General features: G+C 50.4%; 3 protein-coding genes across 8 annotated transcripts in view; 1 reads left to right on the forward strand and 2 right to left on the reverse strand.

Annotated features, from left to right (window-relative positions):
* C15H2orf81 (chromosome 15 C2orf81 homolog) lies at positions 1-10,309 on the reverse strand. Its single transcript, XM_064268756.1, has 3 exons — positions 3,812-10,309; positions 3,506-3,724; positions 1-3,382 (listed from the first exon to the last, which is right to left on the reverse strand). Exons 1-3 carry the CDS (start codon positions 4,103-4,105, stop codon positions 2,015-2,017), a joined length of 1,881 nt encoding a protein of 626 aa, XP_064124826.1. The 5' UTR covers positions 4,106-10,309; the 3' UTR covers positions 1-2,014.
* On the forward strand, positions 10,041-14,990 carry WDR54 (WD repeat domain 54). 2 transcript variants are annotated; one of them, XM_023552790.2, is made up of 10 exons: positions 10,041-10,118; positions 10,436-10,715; positions 10,861-10,923; positions 12,586-12,652; positions 12,741-12,794; positions 13,122-13,249; positions 14,109-14,209; positions 14,303-14,465; positions 14,651-14,725; positions 14,803-14,990. In XM_023552790.2, the coding sequence occupies exons 2-10, from the start codon at positions 10,494-10,496 to the stop codon at positions 14,932-14,934; spliced, it is 1,005 nt and encodes a 334-aa protein (XP_023408558.1). In that variant the 5' UTR covers positions 10,041-10,118; positions 10,436-10,493; the 3' UTR covers positions 14,935-14,990. The 2 variants fall into 2 exon arrangements, with proteins under 2 accessions (XP_023408558.1, XP_064124829.1); XM_064268759.1 differs by having other exon boundaries at positions 14,873-14,990.
* Positions 14,972-16,318, reverse strand: part of RTKN (rhotekin) — a 17,612-nt gene continuing 16,265 nt past the window's right edge. For 4 of the 5 annotated variants that reach the window (XM_003413690.4, XM_064268757.1, XM_003413691.3 and 1 more), the window contains one exon: positions 14,972-15,838. In XM_003413690.4, coding sequence (XP_003413738.1) covers positions 15,504-15,838 — 335 coding nt within the window. In that variant the 3' untranslated portion in view covers positions 14,972-15,503. Of the gene's footprint in view, positions 16,026-16,318 lie in introns of all 5 variants that reach the window. The other variant, XM_064268758.1, reaches the window with a different exon arrangement.

Consider the following 16,318-nt stretch of genomic DNA (forward strand, 5'->3'; position numbering starts at 1 on the left):
AGTTCCACTTCTCTACCCGTTAGGCCTTTACGCCCTCGTCCAGCACGAAGCAGCTACAGAGACACGGCATCCTGTTTCCCAAGATTGAGAAACCTATAATAAAAAGGGGGGATTGAAATAGGCTGCTCAGCCATATCTTGAACAGTACCTGAGCCAATTTTTTTTTTCCTTCTTCTTTCTTCTTTCTCTCCTTTCCCTCCCCTAGGCCATCCCTGTCTCCAAGTAAGATCCTAATGTCAGCTCCCCCAAAAGGTTAAGTGTTAGCCAATGTTTCCTCTAGGACTACGGAAAACAAGTGATATTGATCTAAGCCTATCAAATAAGACAAAGGATGGCACCAGCCACCCCCTGAGCCAATGGGATAATGGCAGGAAAAGATCAACATGTTTGAGAAAGGACCACCGAAACCCAATAGAAGAAAGAGAATGTACATTCCACAAGTCCCTAAAACTTACGGCCCCTTTCCCTTAAAAACTGGAGCTGACCTGTAGTCCAGGGAGACAGCTTTAGGAGGAGATCATTCCTCTCTGTCTCTATATACCGGTATATCTAAAAAAGTTCTTGCTACCCACCTCACCCGTCTCAAGAATTGGTTGTTTGTGGCAGGTGGCTCTAACTCATGAAATTGTGGTAACTGCGGCAGAGAAACAGTGGCAGTAGCAGCCAGCAGGAGCAAGAAAGCTGAGTGTCTTTGGGCAGGAGGCCTGCTGGCGGAGTAGGGTGCCTCCAGGCACTTGGTGGAGCTAAGTTCGCCAAGGCAGGGAGCTGGAGCTGAGCATCTTTGGGCCAAGGCAGGAGTGGAGTGCCTGTGGCACTTATTGGCAGAGCTAAAAGAGCTTTGTAACACTTGCCGGAGCAGGGCAGAGGCCAAGGGCCAGAAAAAGGTGTGCCTGTGGGCTAAGAAGAGGCTGGCCTGATGGAAGAATCGCATCCTGGGCTGTCCGGAATCTGAATCTGTTACTTCCCTAATAAACCCCATAATCGTGAGTATTATCTGTGAGTTCTGTGTGGCCATTGCAATGAATTACTGAACTTAGCAGAGAAGTAGAAAGTGCCGTGGGAGAGACAGTTGATGTCAGAATTGGTAAAGATGGCAGAGATAGGCATGTCTGACCTCTACCTCATAGAAATCAGCCTTGGGCTGTTGATCTTGATTCTCCTTCCCCCAGTGAAGTTACAGGAGGTCAGATGCCTCAGCCACACCATTCTTACAGGCATCGAGGTTAGGATTTACAACATATATTTTGGGGAGACACATTTCAATCTATAACATTATTGCTGTTATTAGTTGCCTTCCTGTGAATTCTGACTCATGGAGACCTCATGGGTCAGAGTAGAACTGCTCCATAGGGTTTTCTTGACTGTACTTTTAATGGAAGCAGATCACCAGGCCCTTTCTTCCCTGGAACCACTAAAAAAAAACTAGGTGGTTTCAAATCAGCAAGCTTTAGGTTAGCGGCCAAGTGCAAAGCATTGGTGCCACCCAGGAACACTACATAGGTCCAGATCTGTCTCCAAAAGCAAAAACTTGGAGTTGCATTCCAAGGCACATTGGCAGAGTTCTCAAGGTCATCCAGGTCCCGGATTTTGAAGAAGCAAGAAATCCAGTTCCTCTTGTCTTGAATCACTCTGTGCTTAAGCAGGGCCATGCCCTCCCTCTCCTACTGAAAGTAGACTCTAAAAGTTCTCTCAAGCCTATTTCCTTCTTTGGCCCCAGACCTCCACTTGCAGCCCTTAAGCCTGCTCTTTGAGATGGTAGGTGAAGTCTCCAGAATGCCTCTTCTAGGGAGCAGCTTTGGTCCTAAACCAGGGTCTCCTAAGTGATGATGGGGCTGTTCCCCCGAGGTAGTGTTCTTCTATTAGGGCTACAGGACACTGACATCCTTGGGGTTCAGTGAGGAAGTGGACACTCTTGGAAAAAATGGAGAGAGACATCAGGCCAACTCCTAAGGCAACCCAGGTGTTTATTTCCAGCAGGCTGACAGAGGGAAGGTGGGTTCCTAGTGCCAGAAGGTCAGGTCTCAGAATGGGGCAGGTCCTTGGAAGGGAGTGACCACACTTTCGGGGTTGAGTCCTTCACTAACTGTGCCACGGTCACCTGGGGCTTTGGGGCACCTGTCTGGATGGGGTGCTGCTCCACAGGAGGAGAAATACGTCCTTCCTTGTCCTCCTCCTGGGGTTCGGAAGCACTGAGTAGCACCTGGGTGCTCGGGTTCCACAGGCTCACACCAGGCTCCAATTTCATGGCATCTGGCAGTAGCACGGACTTCCACATCACCTGGGAGGTGGCCTCGAGGACCCGAGGTGCCAGAAGAGGCCACCCGCGAGAATCCTGGCCCTTTCGGTCCCCAGGGTCCAAGCGCTGTGGAGGCACGCGAGTGCGGCCGGCCCACAGCTCATCCAGCAGCTCGGCCTCCCCTTCCCAGCCGCTGGGCCACTTGGCACTGGGCCACAGCTTGGGGCTGGGGCTTCGGGCCACGTCGGGGAGCGTTGGGTGTGTGGTGAGGAAGCGGAGCCCCGGGCTGGGGAAGGGCATCTTCGACACTAAGACTGGAGACCGGAGACTGGGGAATTGGAGGCCGAGGCGAGAATCCAAGGCATGGAATGGAACGCCAGGCCGGAGAGGGACGAAAGCTGCCGGGGAGACGCGATGTCCGTGTTCCCGGGCTTGGGGTGTGGCGCGGGCGTCGGTCTTGTTCCGCCGGCGCCCGCGGTAAGCTTCCAGGAGGCAGGCCTCGGTGCCTGGGACCAGGACCTCCGCCAGGGGGCGCACCCAGTGGCGCGGCAGCCGCGCGGGGTCCAGGCGCGCCGTTCCCCCCACCTTGCCGCCGGCCCTATGGTGAAGCGCGTCCAGCCAGGCTTCGGCGCGCCTCGGCTGCTGCGACCAGAGTGACGCTGAAGGGCTGAGCCGAGTAGGGGAGTCCACAGAGGGGCAGGACAGCAACGTTCCCGAGGCGATGGGGGAAACTCCCTCCTTCTCGAGCTCGGCCCGGTCCCCCGCCTCGTCGGGCTGGGGCGCGCAATAATAGAGGTCCCCGAGCGAGAGCTGGTTGCTGAGGGGCTGCCCGGTCTCCTCCGGTGTTTGGGAGCCGGCTTCCAGAAACTCCTCCTCAGATGGCTCGGGACTGCCGGCGGACGCCATCTCCTCCGATGGATGGAAGCTTGCGTTGCACGACTCCGCCGAGGAGACAGCGCCTCTCTCCTGGTCGTCCAGTTCCTCTAAAGGCTCCCCGGGCCCTGCCTCCTGAAACAACTCCGGGGCGGGCGGGGGGCCCGGGCAGGCTCCTGGCTCCGGAGACCGCTCCAAAGACTCCATCTGCTCCTGGGAGCCTCTCCCTACCCAAGATCTTTTTAAAGGGCTGCGGTCCACGCTCCCTCGGTCCTGGGGAAATGCACAGGGGTGAGGGCCACTGAGATGTCGGAAAGGGGAGAGAGGGGCTACGGGCAGAGAGGCCCTGAGGGACTCTTGAGGGGGAGAGAATCTGGGGACAGGGGCTGGACTTACTTCTTGGAGGGTCTCCTCGGGCCCCACAGAGGCGGGTGCATGCAGCACAGGCACTGAGCCCTGAGCCCAGGCGTCCGTAATGCACGCCAAGGGCTCCTCGTCCTCGCCCCATGTGGGGTCATCGGCCACTGCAGACTCCCCTTCGTCCCGGGCCAGGAAGCGCCACTCGGTGATCTGCAGCATGGCCTCGCGGGCCTGACTGATGGTGAATGGAATACACTGCAGAGGTAAAGAAAGGATCTCAGCCCGACAGGGAGGAGTCGGGATAGGGAGTAATACGTCCGGTGGACCCTGTTCCAGGCCCACCTGCTGGGTCAGGTAGACTCTGAAGGCGGAGTCCATGACTCGGGCTAGCAGGTCGGCTATGATGTCCCCCACCACGTCCTCGCCCTCCTCAATAGCCGCCAGCGCCATCCATTCGGCCTCGTTGAGCCGCCCAGGCACGATGTCCACCTGCGGCACCGGCACTGTGGGCGGCCGGGCCTTTTCCGCCTTGGATCTGGTCACCCCGCGGTCTCTGGCCTGCCTCTCCTGCCTCTGTGGGAACAGAACAACGCAGTCAGGGGCTGAAACTGAGGAGTGGGATGGAGGCACTGCCATAGGCTAGTAAGGGGCTTTCACAAGATGCCTGGTAGGAAGGAAAAGAGAGAGGGACTACAGCTTACTATGAACCTACTATGTGACAGATGTTTTTTAGGTGTTTGACCTACCTAATTTTATTTTTGTAACAGCCCACTAAGCTCATTTTGCAGACAAAGAAAGTGCAACTTAACAGAGGTTAACCATCAATTGCTCCAGACCATACTGCTAGTAAACCCAAGCTATGTTGTTCTTGTTGTTAGGTGCCCTTGAGTTGGCTGGGACTCATAGCAACCACATGCACAACAGAATGCAACACTGCCCAGCCCTGCGCCATCCTTACAATCGTTGTTATGCTTGAGCTCATTGTTGCAGCCACTGTGTCGATCCACCTCGTTGAGGGTCTTCCTCTTTTCCGCTGACCCTGTACCCTGCCAAGCATGATGTCCTTCTCCAGGGACTGATCCCTCCTGACAACATGTCCAAAGTATGTAAGACACAGTCTCGCCATCCTTGCTTCTAAGGAGCATTCTGGCTGCACTTCTTCCAAGACAGATTTGTTCGTTCTTTTGGCAGTCCATGGTATATTCATTATTCTTCGCCAACACCACAATTCAAAGGCATCAACTCTTCTTCGGTCTTCTTTATTCATTGTCCAGCTTTCACATGCACATGATGTGACTGAAAATACCATGGCCTGGGTCAGGCGCACCTTAGTCTGCAGGGTGACATCTTTGCTCTTCAACACTTTGAAGGGGTCCTTTGCAGCCGACTTGCACAATGCAATACGTCGTTTGAATACGTCGTTTGATTTCTTGACTGCTCCTTCTAGGGGCATTGATTGTGGATCCAAGTAAAATGAAATCCTTGACAACTTCAATCTTTTCTCCGTTTATCATGATGTTGCTCACTGGTTCAGTTATGAGGATTTTTGTTTTCTTTATGTTAAGGTGTAATCCATACTGAAGGCTGTGGTCTTTGATCTTCATTAGTAAGTGCTTCAAGTCCTTTTTACTTTCAGCAAGCAAGGTTGTGTCATCTGCATAATGCAGGTTGTTAATGAGTCTTCCTCCAATCCTGATGCCCTGTTCTTCTTCATATAGTCCAGCTTCTTGTATTATTTGTTCAGTGTACAGATTAAATAAGTATGGTGAAAGAATACAAGCCTGATGCACACCTTTCCTGACTTTAAACCAATCAGTATCCCCTTGTTCTGTCTGAACAACTGCCTCTTGATCTGTGTAAAGGTTCCTCATGAGCACAATTAAGTGTTCTGGAATTCCCGTTCTTCTCAGTGTTATCCATAATTTGTTATGATCCACACAGTCTAATGCCTTTGCATAGTCAATAAAACACTGGTAAACATCCTTGTGGTATTCTCTGCTTTCAGCCAGGATCTATCTGACATCAGCAATGATATCCCTGGCTCCACATCCTCTTCTGAAACCAGCCTGAATCTCTGGCAGTTCCCTGTCGATATACTGCTGTAGCCGTTTTTGAATGACCTTCAGCAAAATTTTGCTTCCGTATGATATTAATGATATTGCTCTAAAACTTCCACATTCGGTTGGATCACCTTTCTTGGGAATAGGCATAAATATGGATCTCTTCCAGTCAGTTGGCCAGGAAGCTGTCTTCCATATTTCTTGGCATAGACGAGTGAGCACCTCCAGCACTGCATCTGTTTGTTGAAACATCTCGATTGATATTCCATCAATTCCTGGAGCCCTGTTTGTCGCCAATGCCTTCAAAGCAGCTTGGACTTCTTCCTTCAGTACCATCGGTTCCTGATCATATGCCACCTCTTGAAATGGTTGAACATCGACCAATTCTTTTTGGTATAGTGACTCGGTGTATTCTTTCCATCTTCTTTTGATGCTTCCTGCGTCATTAATATTTTCCACATGGAATCCTTCACTATTGCAACTCGAGGCTTGAATTTTTTCTTCAGTTCTTTCAGCTTGAGAAATGTCGAGGGTGTTCTTCCCTTTTGGTTTTCCATCTCCAGCTCTTTGCACATGTCATTATAATACTTACTCCATGTTATAATACTTTACTCCATGTTATAATACTTTACTCCATGTTGTTGTTGTTGTTGTTAGCTGCCCCCTAGTGCTCTTCTGCTCATGGATCCCTTGCTTAAAACAACACTGCCCACGCTGTGCCGTCTTCATGATTACTGGTATGTTTGCATCTTCCGGCACTATATCAACACTGTTCTGTTGTGATCTATAAAGTTTGCATTGGCTGATTTTTGGAAGTAGATCACCAGGCCTTTCTTCCTAGTCTGTCTCAATCTAGTAGCTCTGCTGAAGCCTCTCCACCATGGGTGGCCCTGTGGCATTTTAAATACCAGTGGCATAGCTTCCACCATCATGGTAACACGAGAGCAACTGCAGTATGACTAACAGATGGACAAGTGGTGGTCTAACTCCACGGCCCTTGCTACCTGCACTGGATCCACTGGAGTTCAAAGAGCTCCTTAAGAAAGACAAGTCAGTAAACGGTGCTGGAATTATTGGTAGCCATTTATATGTCTCAGTAAATTTTGGATGAATTAAAGGATAAATACTCAAAAAATAAACAAACAGAACCATAAAAAGTAGGAAAATCAGGTAAAATTGTTATATATTTTTTGCTAGAAAGGACTATTTACACATAAAAGTAGTGGGAGAAATTATAAAGACATAGGTAAACAGGTATATACATATAGCTCAAATTTTCCTGTACCTAAAAAAAAAAAGTTCCTAATTACAGGCTAACATTAGTAGTTATGGTTTACTGGCACTTAAATATGCCAGTTACATATATACGCTCAATTACTATATTTTTTAGACTATGTACTATTTTCATCCCCACTTTTCAGTAATTTTCCCAGGATCACATAATTAGAAAGTGGTGGAGTTCAGAATTCATATGCAGCTAAACCTGATTGCAGAGCCTGACTTTATCCTGCCTTCCAAACAAAGAAAAATATTTGCGACAAATATGAAAATAAATATTTCAAATACATTAAAAACTCACAGAAAGAAAAGCAGTAAGAGCGCACACATAAAGGTCATAACATTTCACATAAAAGAAATTGTGTATCATTAATAAACATTCGAAAAGATGTCCAACCTTCAAAAATTTCAAAACACAAATTTGAGATTCTAATTTTTAGTCCATAAAAGTTATTTTAAAAATAAGAATACTCGATAGTGGCAAAGATTAAGTAGTCTGACACCCTACTGGTGGGAATGTTAAATGGAACAAATATTTTTGGAAAGTCATTCAAGAGTATGTATCAAGAGCATTAAAAATATTTCAACTCCTTTAATCCAGCCATTTCAGCTCTATAAATACACCCCGAAGGCATATCCTGAAGATAAAAATATACTTTCTAACATATTCCCTGTAGGTTGTTTATAATAGAATATTGAAAACATACGTCTAATGCAAAAAAGGGGGGATAGTTGGTAAATTGTGGTATATCTATATGACTGGATGTTGTGCAATAATTACAGATGATATTTAGGAAGATTTTGTAATGGCACTGGAAAATACTTACGATGTACTGTTAAATGAAGGAAACAGGATAAAAATTACATGTAGAATTTAATCTCAAATGTGTAAATCAACAGGTGCTGAAGAAAGGGAAAACACCAAAACAGTAACAGTAGGTATATCTATGCTTTCCTCTTTTCTAAATCCCTGTTGCCACAGTGCTTAAGAGCTATAGCTGCTAACCAAAAGGGCAGCAGTTCCTTGGAAACCCTACAGGGCAGTTCTACTCTGTCCTATAGGGTTGCTGAGTCAGAATCAACTCCATGCCATAGGGTTTGGTTTTTGGGGTTTAGGTGGTACAAAACCGTTGGTGGTGCGAATCTACCCAGAGGTGCCTGGAAGAAACATCAAGACCATCAAAAACCCTGTGGGGCCCAGTTCTCTGAAACACGTGAGGTCATTGTGAATTGGAATAGACTGGACAGCAACTGTTTTTTTATTTTTTTATGATGAGTTTTATTCTGTTATAATCAAGAAAACTCCACTTAAAAAGGAAAAAACATGTCCCAAAATCTCATTTATTCTCGGGACGTAGGGATTTACTAGCAATCTCTTAGGTGCTTCACTTCTCCACAACAGTCCCCCTAAACCTGGTCCTTCCCAAAATTTTCCTCCAAGTATGATGCTCTCAAACTTTTACCTCCTCCCCACCCCCACCACCTAATTGCCTCATAATTCATCCTCCCCCAAATTTGGAGTTTCCTAAATCTCACACTGAACTCAAAATCCCTTAAACCTTATTTTCCAGGCACAAACTGTCTTCTCTTCACTTGTGAGAAGAGCCCCCAAAAGAACAGCCCTAATGGCAAGCCCAGGAAGTGACCTGCAGCCCAGGCCAGGCTTGGCCAGAGCAGGGCTAGCTAGAAAAGGAGAGTTGGCTCCTTAGACCTCTCCTCCCAGCCCCTCATCTGGCACCTGTGCTTAGACCTGGCCTGGCCAGATGGGCCAGAGAACTTTTGCACAACTTTTGCTCTTCAAATCTTGGCTCTTAAAGTTTCTTGCACCCAGAGCAAAGGAGAACGAAGAATACCGAAGGAAAATATAAGCCCAAGAGACAGAAAGGGCCACATAAACCAGAGAATCCATCAGCCTGAGACCAGAATAACAAGATGGTGCCTGTCTACCACCAATGACAGCCCAGACAGGGAACACAACAGAGTCCCCTGATGGAGCGGGAGAAAAGTGGGGTGCAGAACTCACAATCTAGTAAAGAGACCAGACTTAATGGTCTGACTGAGACTGGAGGGAGCCCGGAAGACATGGCCCCAGACTCTCTGTTAGCCCAGAACTAAAACCATTCCTGAAGCCAACTCTTCAGATAAAAATTAAACTTGACTATAATGATACTTGTGAAGTATGTGCTTCTCGGCTCAAGCAGATAGAAAAAAAAATTTTTTTTTTCTATACATGAGACTAAATGGGCAGCTCCTGTCCAGAGGCGAGATGAGAAGGTAGAAGTGGAAAGGAGCTGTGGACAGGGGAGATACAGGGTGGAGAGGAGGAGTGTGCTGTCACATTGTAGGGAGAGCAACTAGAGTCACATAACAACGTGTGTTTAAGTTTTTGTATGAGAAACTGACTTGAAGGGTAAACTTTCATTTAAAGCACAATTAAAAAAAATGTTTCTTGGCTTTTAAAGAATAATTTTCAAGTGCAACTTCACAGTTTTCTTCTTCCTGACAGTCTTGAAATACGTGAAATATCTAGCAACACTTCAGCCGCAAATTCCTGACCTATTCTGGTTTACCCATTTAAATGAGACCTCTAAGAAACGTATTAGATGCATTAGCTGTTTCCGAATTCACTTCTTGTTCTCGGGCTCTGGACCACACTTTTTACCCTTTCCCTCAGGGCCTTGGTATGACCAAGGGGGTGGGTAGGCGTTGTGCAGGTGCAGGTTTTCTGTCCAACGTGACTTCCTTGGTTGTCTTGAAAGCCAAAAGTGAAGGTAAGAAGTAGACACGTATCCCACCCTGGATAACTCTGGGTCGAGAGGACGAGAGCGAGGACAGAGCTGCGTGGAGCTGAGGGGATCCGCAAACTCCGTGCTCGGAGGCCGGGGACCGGCCGGAGAGGAGGCGTACGTATGGAAGCCGAATGGCTTCGGGTCGCCACGGTGGACTTTCAGAAGCAGGGGCGACGCTCGTCGCGGAGCTGACGGGCGGTTCCCCACACCGACCTTAACCGCCGACTCTGACTCTAGCGCACCCCCAATCTTGCTGAAGCTCACCGAGCCTTCGTGCGCCATCGCCGCCGCTGTTGCTCCAACCTGGGAGTTTTAACAGTGTCGCCCCGTAGCCGCTGCCACCGCCTACCGGTTGCCCTGGCAACCGCGCCGCGCGCAGGCCCGCTCGCCCCGCCCACGGTTGTCCGGGCAACCAGGCAGCGTACTGCAGTTCGGGCCGTTCGCCCCGCCCAGCGACCTGCGTAAGTGCGTCGTCTCTATGGTGGCGGCGGATTCGGAGGGACTGAACGTTCCAGGAGTCAGGCAAGCGGGCCCGGGGCTAAGAATGTGACCTCTGACCGGAGCTGGGGGTCTGCAGGGAACCGAGCCGGGGACTACCCTGCCTCATCCTGGCTTGTTGGCACGGGCGCCTGAGGCCACCGCGTCCAGCGCCATCACCATCCTTCCTACTGGCTTCCCCCACCGCCCTGTGACTCAGCCCTGGGTCCCCCCCTCTCCCGCTCCACTAGACGTGCCCCACGCCATGTGACCCTCCCCATCACTGTCCCCGGGGCCTCCCACTACACATGACCCAGTGCCAGGGGGTTCCCCCAGTGCCTCATGACGGCTCCCCCCTGCAGGAATCCCCGCTGTTGTCTGTTCACGCGCACCCTGTGATCTTCCTGTGTGTTGCCCAAGATGTTCCGCCGGGAGCGCCCCATCCCTCTTCGAGGCTCGGCTGCTGCCCTGTGCAACAACCTCAGTGTGCTGCAGCTACCTACCCGCAACCTCACACACTTCGGTGTTGTTCATGGACCCAGCACCCAGCTTCTCACCGCTGCCCCTGAGGGCGTGCCCCTGGCCCAGCGGCAGCTCTACGCTAAGCAGGCGGCTGGAGTGAGCCCCCCACTTATCACTCAGGTGAGACCTGGAGTTGGGGGCAGTGTTTCTGAACCCTGTCCTATCCATTCTTCCTCTCCTAACCTCCAGAATTTCCACTGTTGTGATGACTCCGCAGGGCCCCTGTTCTGATCACTTCTCACTACCCTGATCCACCTCCCTCCAGGTCCACTGGTGTATCCTCCCCTTCCGAGTATTACTGGTACTCACCTCACATCGGGGAATACAGGTAAGAAAAGGACCCTCCTGCCCTCCTCCACAGAGTCTTCTCAACTCTCTTCCAAAGTCCCCAGGCCCTTACCCATTTGCCTCTAAACAATTCCAAACTTTTCACATCCTTAGTCCAGTCCCCCTCTATTTTTCGTCTTCATTCCTTCCATCTTTCCCAATTCCCAAATGCCCTTTTCATTATCTGTGTCCCAAGTACCACCTTCTTCAATATCTACCCATTTACTAGCTTTGTGACTATTGGCAAGTTATTTAACTTCTCCCAGCCTCCGGGTCCTCCTGTAAAATGGGGATAAAAATAGTGCCTACCTTATGCTGAATGAAATTAGTTGCAAAAGGACAAATATTGTATGAGACCACTATTATAAGAACTCAAGAAATAGTTTAAACAGAGAAGAAAATACTCTTTGATGGTTATGAGAGTGGGGAGGGAGGGGGGGCATTCACTAATTAGATAGTAGACAAGATCTATTTTAGGTGAAGGGAAAGACAACACACAATACAGGAGAGGTCAGCACAACTGGACTTAACCGAAAGCAAAGCAGTTTCCTGAATAAACTGAACACTTCGAAGGCCAGTGTAGCAGGAGCAGCCGTTTGGGGACCATGGTTTCAGGGGACATTTAGGTCAATTGGCATTATAAAATCTATTAAGAAAACATTCTGCATCCCACTCTGGAGAGTGGCGTCTGGGGTCTTAAACTGCTAGCAAGCGGCCACCTAAGATGCATCAATTGGTCTCAACCCACCTGGAGGAAAGGAGAATGAAGAACACCAAAGACACAAGGTAATTATGAGCCCAAGAAACAGAAAGGGCCACATAAACCAGAGACGTCAGCCTGAGACCAGAAGAACTAGATGGTGCCCAGCTACAACCAATAACTGCCCTGGCAGGAAACACAACAGAGAGCCCCTGAGGGAGCAGGAGAGCAGTGGGATGCAGACTTCAAATACTTGTAAAAAGACCAGACTTAATGGTCTGACTAAGACTAGAAGGACCCCGGAGGTCATGGTCCCCAGACCTTCTGTTAGCCCAAGACAGGAACCATTCCCAAAGCCAGCTCTTCAGACATGAATTGGACTGGACTATGGGATAGAAAATGATACTGGTGAGGAGTGGGCTTCTTGGATCAAGTAGACACATGAAACTATATAGGCAGTTCCTGTCTGGAGGGGAGATGAGAGAGCAGAGGGGGTCAGAAGGTGCCTGAATGAACACGAAAATAGAGGGTGGAGAGAAGGAATGTGTTGTCTCATTAGGGGGAGAGCAATTAGGAGTATATAGCAGGGTGTATATAAGGTTTTGTGTGAAACACTGACGATGTGTAAACTTTCACTTAAAGCACAATAAAAATTATATAAAAAAAAGAAAAAATGGTGGCATGTGAGGTATGTAATCATTATAAACTGCACATATAAAAATTATTGAATATAAAAAAGAAATAGTGCCTACTCCCCAGGGTTGTTTTGAGGATTAAGTGAGCTAAGGCTAACATAAACTCATTGCTGTGGAGTCGATTTTGATTCATAGTGACTGTATAGTGACCCTATAAAAAAAAAAATAGTGACCCTATAGGACAGGGTAAAACTGCAAGTGAAATACTCAGCACCGGGCTCTACAAATGTCAGCTGGGCTATTCTCTAGCCCTTCTCCTTTCTTCCAGATGTATGAGTCAGATGGCTCTGTCATGGTCTATTGGCACGCACTGAACTCCGGAGATGCCTCTCCAGGTACATACAGGACCATGTGGGTGGGGGTAGGGGGTCTTTGTCGGGGCTGGGAAGAGGAATTTATGATGTTTTTCCCATTCATACTTAGTACATGCTGTGTTTGCCCGAGGAATTGCTGCCTGTGGCCACTTCATCTGCGTAGGTGAGGGAGGCAGGGCATTGGGGGGTACTGGGGCTTAGGGGTGTGGGCTTCAGGCCAGGAGGATGCTGAGGATCTGAGGCAAGTGTAGAGGGTTAGAGGGGAGGGTGGAAGTGGAGGCGATCTGGGAAATTCCAAAAAGCCAATGGAGGGGTTCAGAGGGGCAGGGCAGGGATCAGATGAGGCCAGTGAATGGAAGGACAGGGCTGTTGGAGCAATGAGAAGTGGGTTTGTTACTGAGGTCTCTGGGATGGAGGCAGTGCTGAGTGTGGTGGCTAGAGACCTGGAAGGGTCAGGAAGCCATCAATGAGGCATCGATTCTGGCTGCAGGAACATGGTCAGGTCGTGTGCTGGTGTTTGACATCCCAGTCAAGGGTCCCAACATTGCACTGTGTGAGGAGCTGGGTGGACACCAGACACCAGTCACAGACATTGCCGTGGAGCCTGCCCAGGGACAGGTGAGTGGACTTCCCTTCTCATGCCTAGGAGCCTTACCCACTCTGAGAGGCAGGGGACATGGGTTCAAGTCTTGGCTCTGCCACTAAGCAGCTGTATGACCTTGGGCAAATTACTGCACTTTCCTAGGCTCCAGCAACCACAGGTCTAGTGATGAAGCCAGAGATGCTTTACATTTATGTGGCATTTTGTAGTTCACTAAGACTTTTAAATACTGATGTGAATAGAGAGATTGGAATAGACGCTAAGAGGCTTTTCAGCTCTGGCATGTACAGCTTCCTTCTCTGGAAAAGTCCTACCTAATCCAGCTACAGCACCACCCTCTGAGGGAAGCCTTCCCCCTATTCCAGCTCCCTCTCATCTCCCTTAACTGAACCCTGAATTGGCACTGCCCTCAAGGACAACTCTGGTTTCCCCAGTTGGATTGCAAACCTCTTGAGAATAAGGTGTGTATCTTCAGATTTGTATTTTCCACCGGACCTGGCACAGACCAGGCCTCTGGGGCATGTTGGCTGGCTGGTGTCAGGTCTGGGGCTAGAGTCTAGTTATGACTCTAACTGGCTTACTTGAAGACCTCCAGAAATTTATAACCACATGGCCTCGGTTTCATGGTTCCTCTGGTGAGGACAGTTATACACCCTCTCCTAACACATGGTAGGAGAGGATGGGATGGGGGAGGTTGTGGACTCTAAGAAATGCAAGGAAAACATTTTATGATTCCTGAGGGAACCTTGGAGAGGGTTTCTAATGGGCCCAGCCAGTGAGGGCTCCATACCTTGCCCTTTCCCTTCTGCCCTGTGCATAGGACCCCAGCAGGGGAGAAAGGGAAGAGTGAAGGGCTGATCCCACCTTTCCCCTCAGGACTGTGTGGCTGACATGGTGACGGCAGATGACTCAGGCTTGCTGTGTGTCTGGCGGTCAGGGCCTGAATTCAAATTGTTGACCAGCATTCCAGGATTCGGGTAGGTGAGGGGAAGGGGACCTTCTTGAGATAGTTTTGGGCTGGGGAGTGGGCTTGGGTCTGGAGAGATCAAAGTTGGGTGTCACCTTTACAGGGTCCCATGCCCCTCTGTGCAGCTGTGGCAGGGGATTATAGCAGCAGGCTATGGGAATGGGCAGGTGCGTCTGTATGAAGCCAGTACAGGCGCTTTACACGTCCAGATCAACGCCCACGCCCGGGCCATCTGTGCCCTGGACCTCGCTCCTGAGGCGGGCAAGGTCAGTCTCTTCCTCCTCCCCTATGTACTCTTTTTCCTGGTGCTGGGAGATTGAGAGGAATACCACAGGCTTGTTTCTGACACTCAATGTTACCCCCTCCCCAGGGAACCTGGACTGGGCATTCCAGCCTGTACCAGTCCCCTGTCAACATGTCCCAACTCGTCCTCCCTGGCTTTTTATTATAGCTACTGTCTGCGTCTGAGGACACCTTTGTGCATATCTGGAAGCTGAGTAGAAACCCAGAAAGTGACAACATTGAGGTGTGTGTCACGGGCGGGGTGGGGGGAGGGCCCAAGTGGCGGGGCCGTAGAGCCCTGACCAGCCCCCTTCTCCCCAGGCGGAGCACTGTCATGGTGAGTGTGTCCCTGACACCCAGGTGTGTGGTGCCCGATTCTGTGACCCCTCAGGCAGCTCCTTTGCTGTGACTGGCTATGACCTCGCCGAGATCCTGAGATTCAGGAGTGTGTGAGGGAAGAACAGCCATCCTTTCTCCCTGTGGTATTTATAAAGAACCCCTTTCACCTAGCCCTGGTCTCATTACTCAGTATCACAGTCACGCTTCACAACTAGGGAGCACAGCTGCTTCACAACTAGGGAGCACAGCTCGGGGCTGGGTGGGGGGTTGGTGGGAGATTCAGACCAAGCAGAGAGGCAACCCGTCCTCAAGAGCCAGAAGGCTGCTGTTAAATAAGTTTTAATGGTGGATGTGGGAGTCACAGGGGAGGCATTCCCTCCCAGGGCTCTTCAGTGCCATCCTCAAAACTGGTTAGTGCAGGGAGGTAAGGCAGGGGTGGTTCCAGTTTTCTCCCAGGAAGGGTTTAGGGGGTCCCAGCCAGCCCTGAGAATGCGTCCCTCAGCACGATGGCAACCACAGCCTGAGAGGTGCTTCTGGCTCCCCTCCCCAGCCTAACCCTAGTTCAGCAGAGGAAGGGGAGGCCAGGCTGGCCAGCCTGCTATAGACAGTGCCATATCCAAAGCCCGACAGCACACAGGTCATTTCCTCTTCTGGCTGCATCCTGTTGTCAGCACCTTTCTCTCTCATACTGGTGACTGGAGCCAAGTATGGGGTGGGCCTTTGCTGCAGAGTCCTCTGGACCGTGGAGATCGCTGAGAAGGGAGAGGGGCAACCGAGCGGGAAGCCCCAGGGGAGTGGTCGGGGGGGACAGCGTCCAGGGAGAAGGTTCGGGGTCGCCCCCACAGCAAGGGGTGGGTCCGGGCTTGGGCTGGGGCCACTGAGGCAGGTGAGCAAGGGCTAGGCAGGGCAGGCTGGTCTGTAAACATTGCTAGCCAGGGTGGGGGTGTCTCCAGCCTCGGACCCTCCCGCTGGGCCAGGATGTCTGTCACCGCTGCGATGTCATCCAGCGGCTCGATAGCTGCGGCACCAGGAAGGGGTTGAGGGGAGGGGGCTAGTCAGAGCTCAGGCCCCAGGCCTACCCAGCCCTGACCATCACCTCTCACTGTAATAGGAGGAAAGCAAAGCCCGGATCTCAGCTGAAATTGCATTATCCTGCAGGAGCAGCCCCTCACCTGGGCCACCTGTGGCCACGGACTCTGAGAGGACTGTGGTATGCGGGGCGCAAGGTGGACAGGAATGAGGGGGATGCAGAAGTGGGCGAGGGAACCAAGAAAAAGGAGACAAATGAAAGCGGAGCCAGGCAAGTGAGGGGTCAGAGGAAGAGACAGGAGTCCGCATGCAGAAAGGGAAACAGAAAAGAAGAAGTTAGGAAAGAGATCCATGAAATGAATCTGGTTCTTTGGGGTTTTGTTCTGAACTCTGGTAGAGGTGGTTCTCAGCAGAGTTGGAAAGGAGAAAGGAATACGACAGGACACTGAGTGGGACTGGTGATCCCAAA

Source organism: Loxodonta africana, chromosome 15 (genome assembly GCF_030014295.1).
Source record: "Loxodonta africana isolate mLoxAfr1 chromosome 15, mLoxAfr1.hap2, whole genome shotgun sequence".
In the NCBI taxonomy this organism is placed as follows: Eukaryota; Metazoa; Chordata; class Mammalia; order Proboscidea; family Elephantidae; genus Loxodonta; species Loxodonta africana.

What these genes read in the sequence shown, in the direction of transcription:
- C15H2orf81 (XM_064268756.1), bottom strand. Translation starts at nt 4,105, where the DNA reads ATGGCAGTGCCTCCATCCCACTCCTCAGTTTCAGCCCCTGACTGCGTT. An exon ending in GAGTCTACCTGACCCAGCAG is followed by an intron (nt 3,725 to 3,811) that starts GTGGGCCTGGAA and finishes TTACCTCTGCAG; the next exon opens with TGTATTCCATTCACCATCAG. An exon ending in CCGAGGAGACCCTCCAAGAA is followed by an intron (nt 3,383 to 3,505) that starts GTAAGTCCAGCC and finishes GCATTTCCCCAG; the next exon opens with GACCGAGGGAGCGTGGACCG.
- WDR54 (XM_023552790.2), top strand. Translation starts at nt 10,494, where the DNA reads ATGTTCCGCCGGGAGCGCCCCATCCCTCTTCGAGGCTCGGCTGCTGCC. An exon ending in TGGAGCCTGCCCAGGGACAG is followed by an intron (nt 13,250 to 14,108) that starts GTGAGTGGACTT and finishes CTTTCCCCTCAG; the next exon opens with GACTGTGTGGCTGACATGGT. An exon ending in TCGCTCCTGAGGCGGGCAAG is followed by an intron (nt 14,466 to 14,650) that starts GTCAGTCTCTTC and finishes TTTTTATTATAG; the next exon opens with CTACTGTCTGCGTCTGAGGA.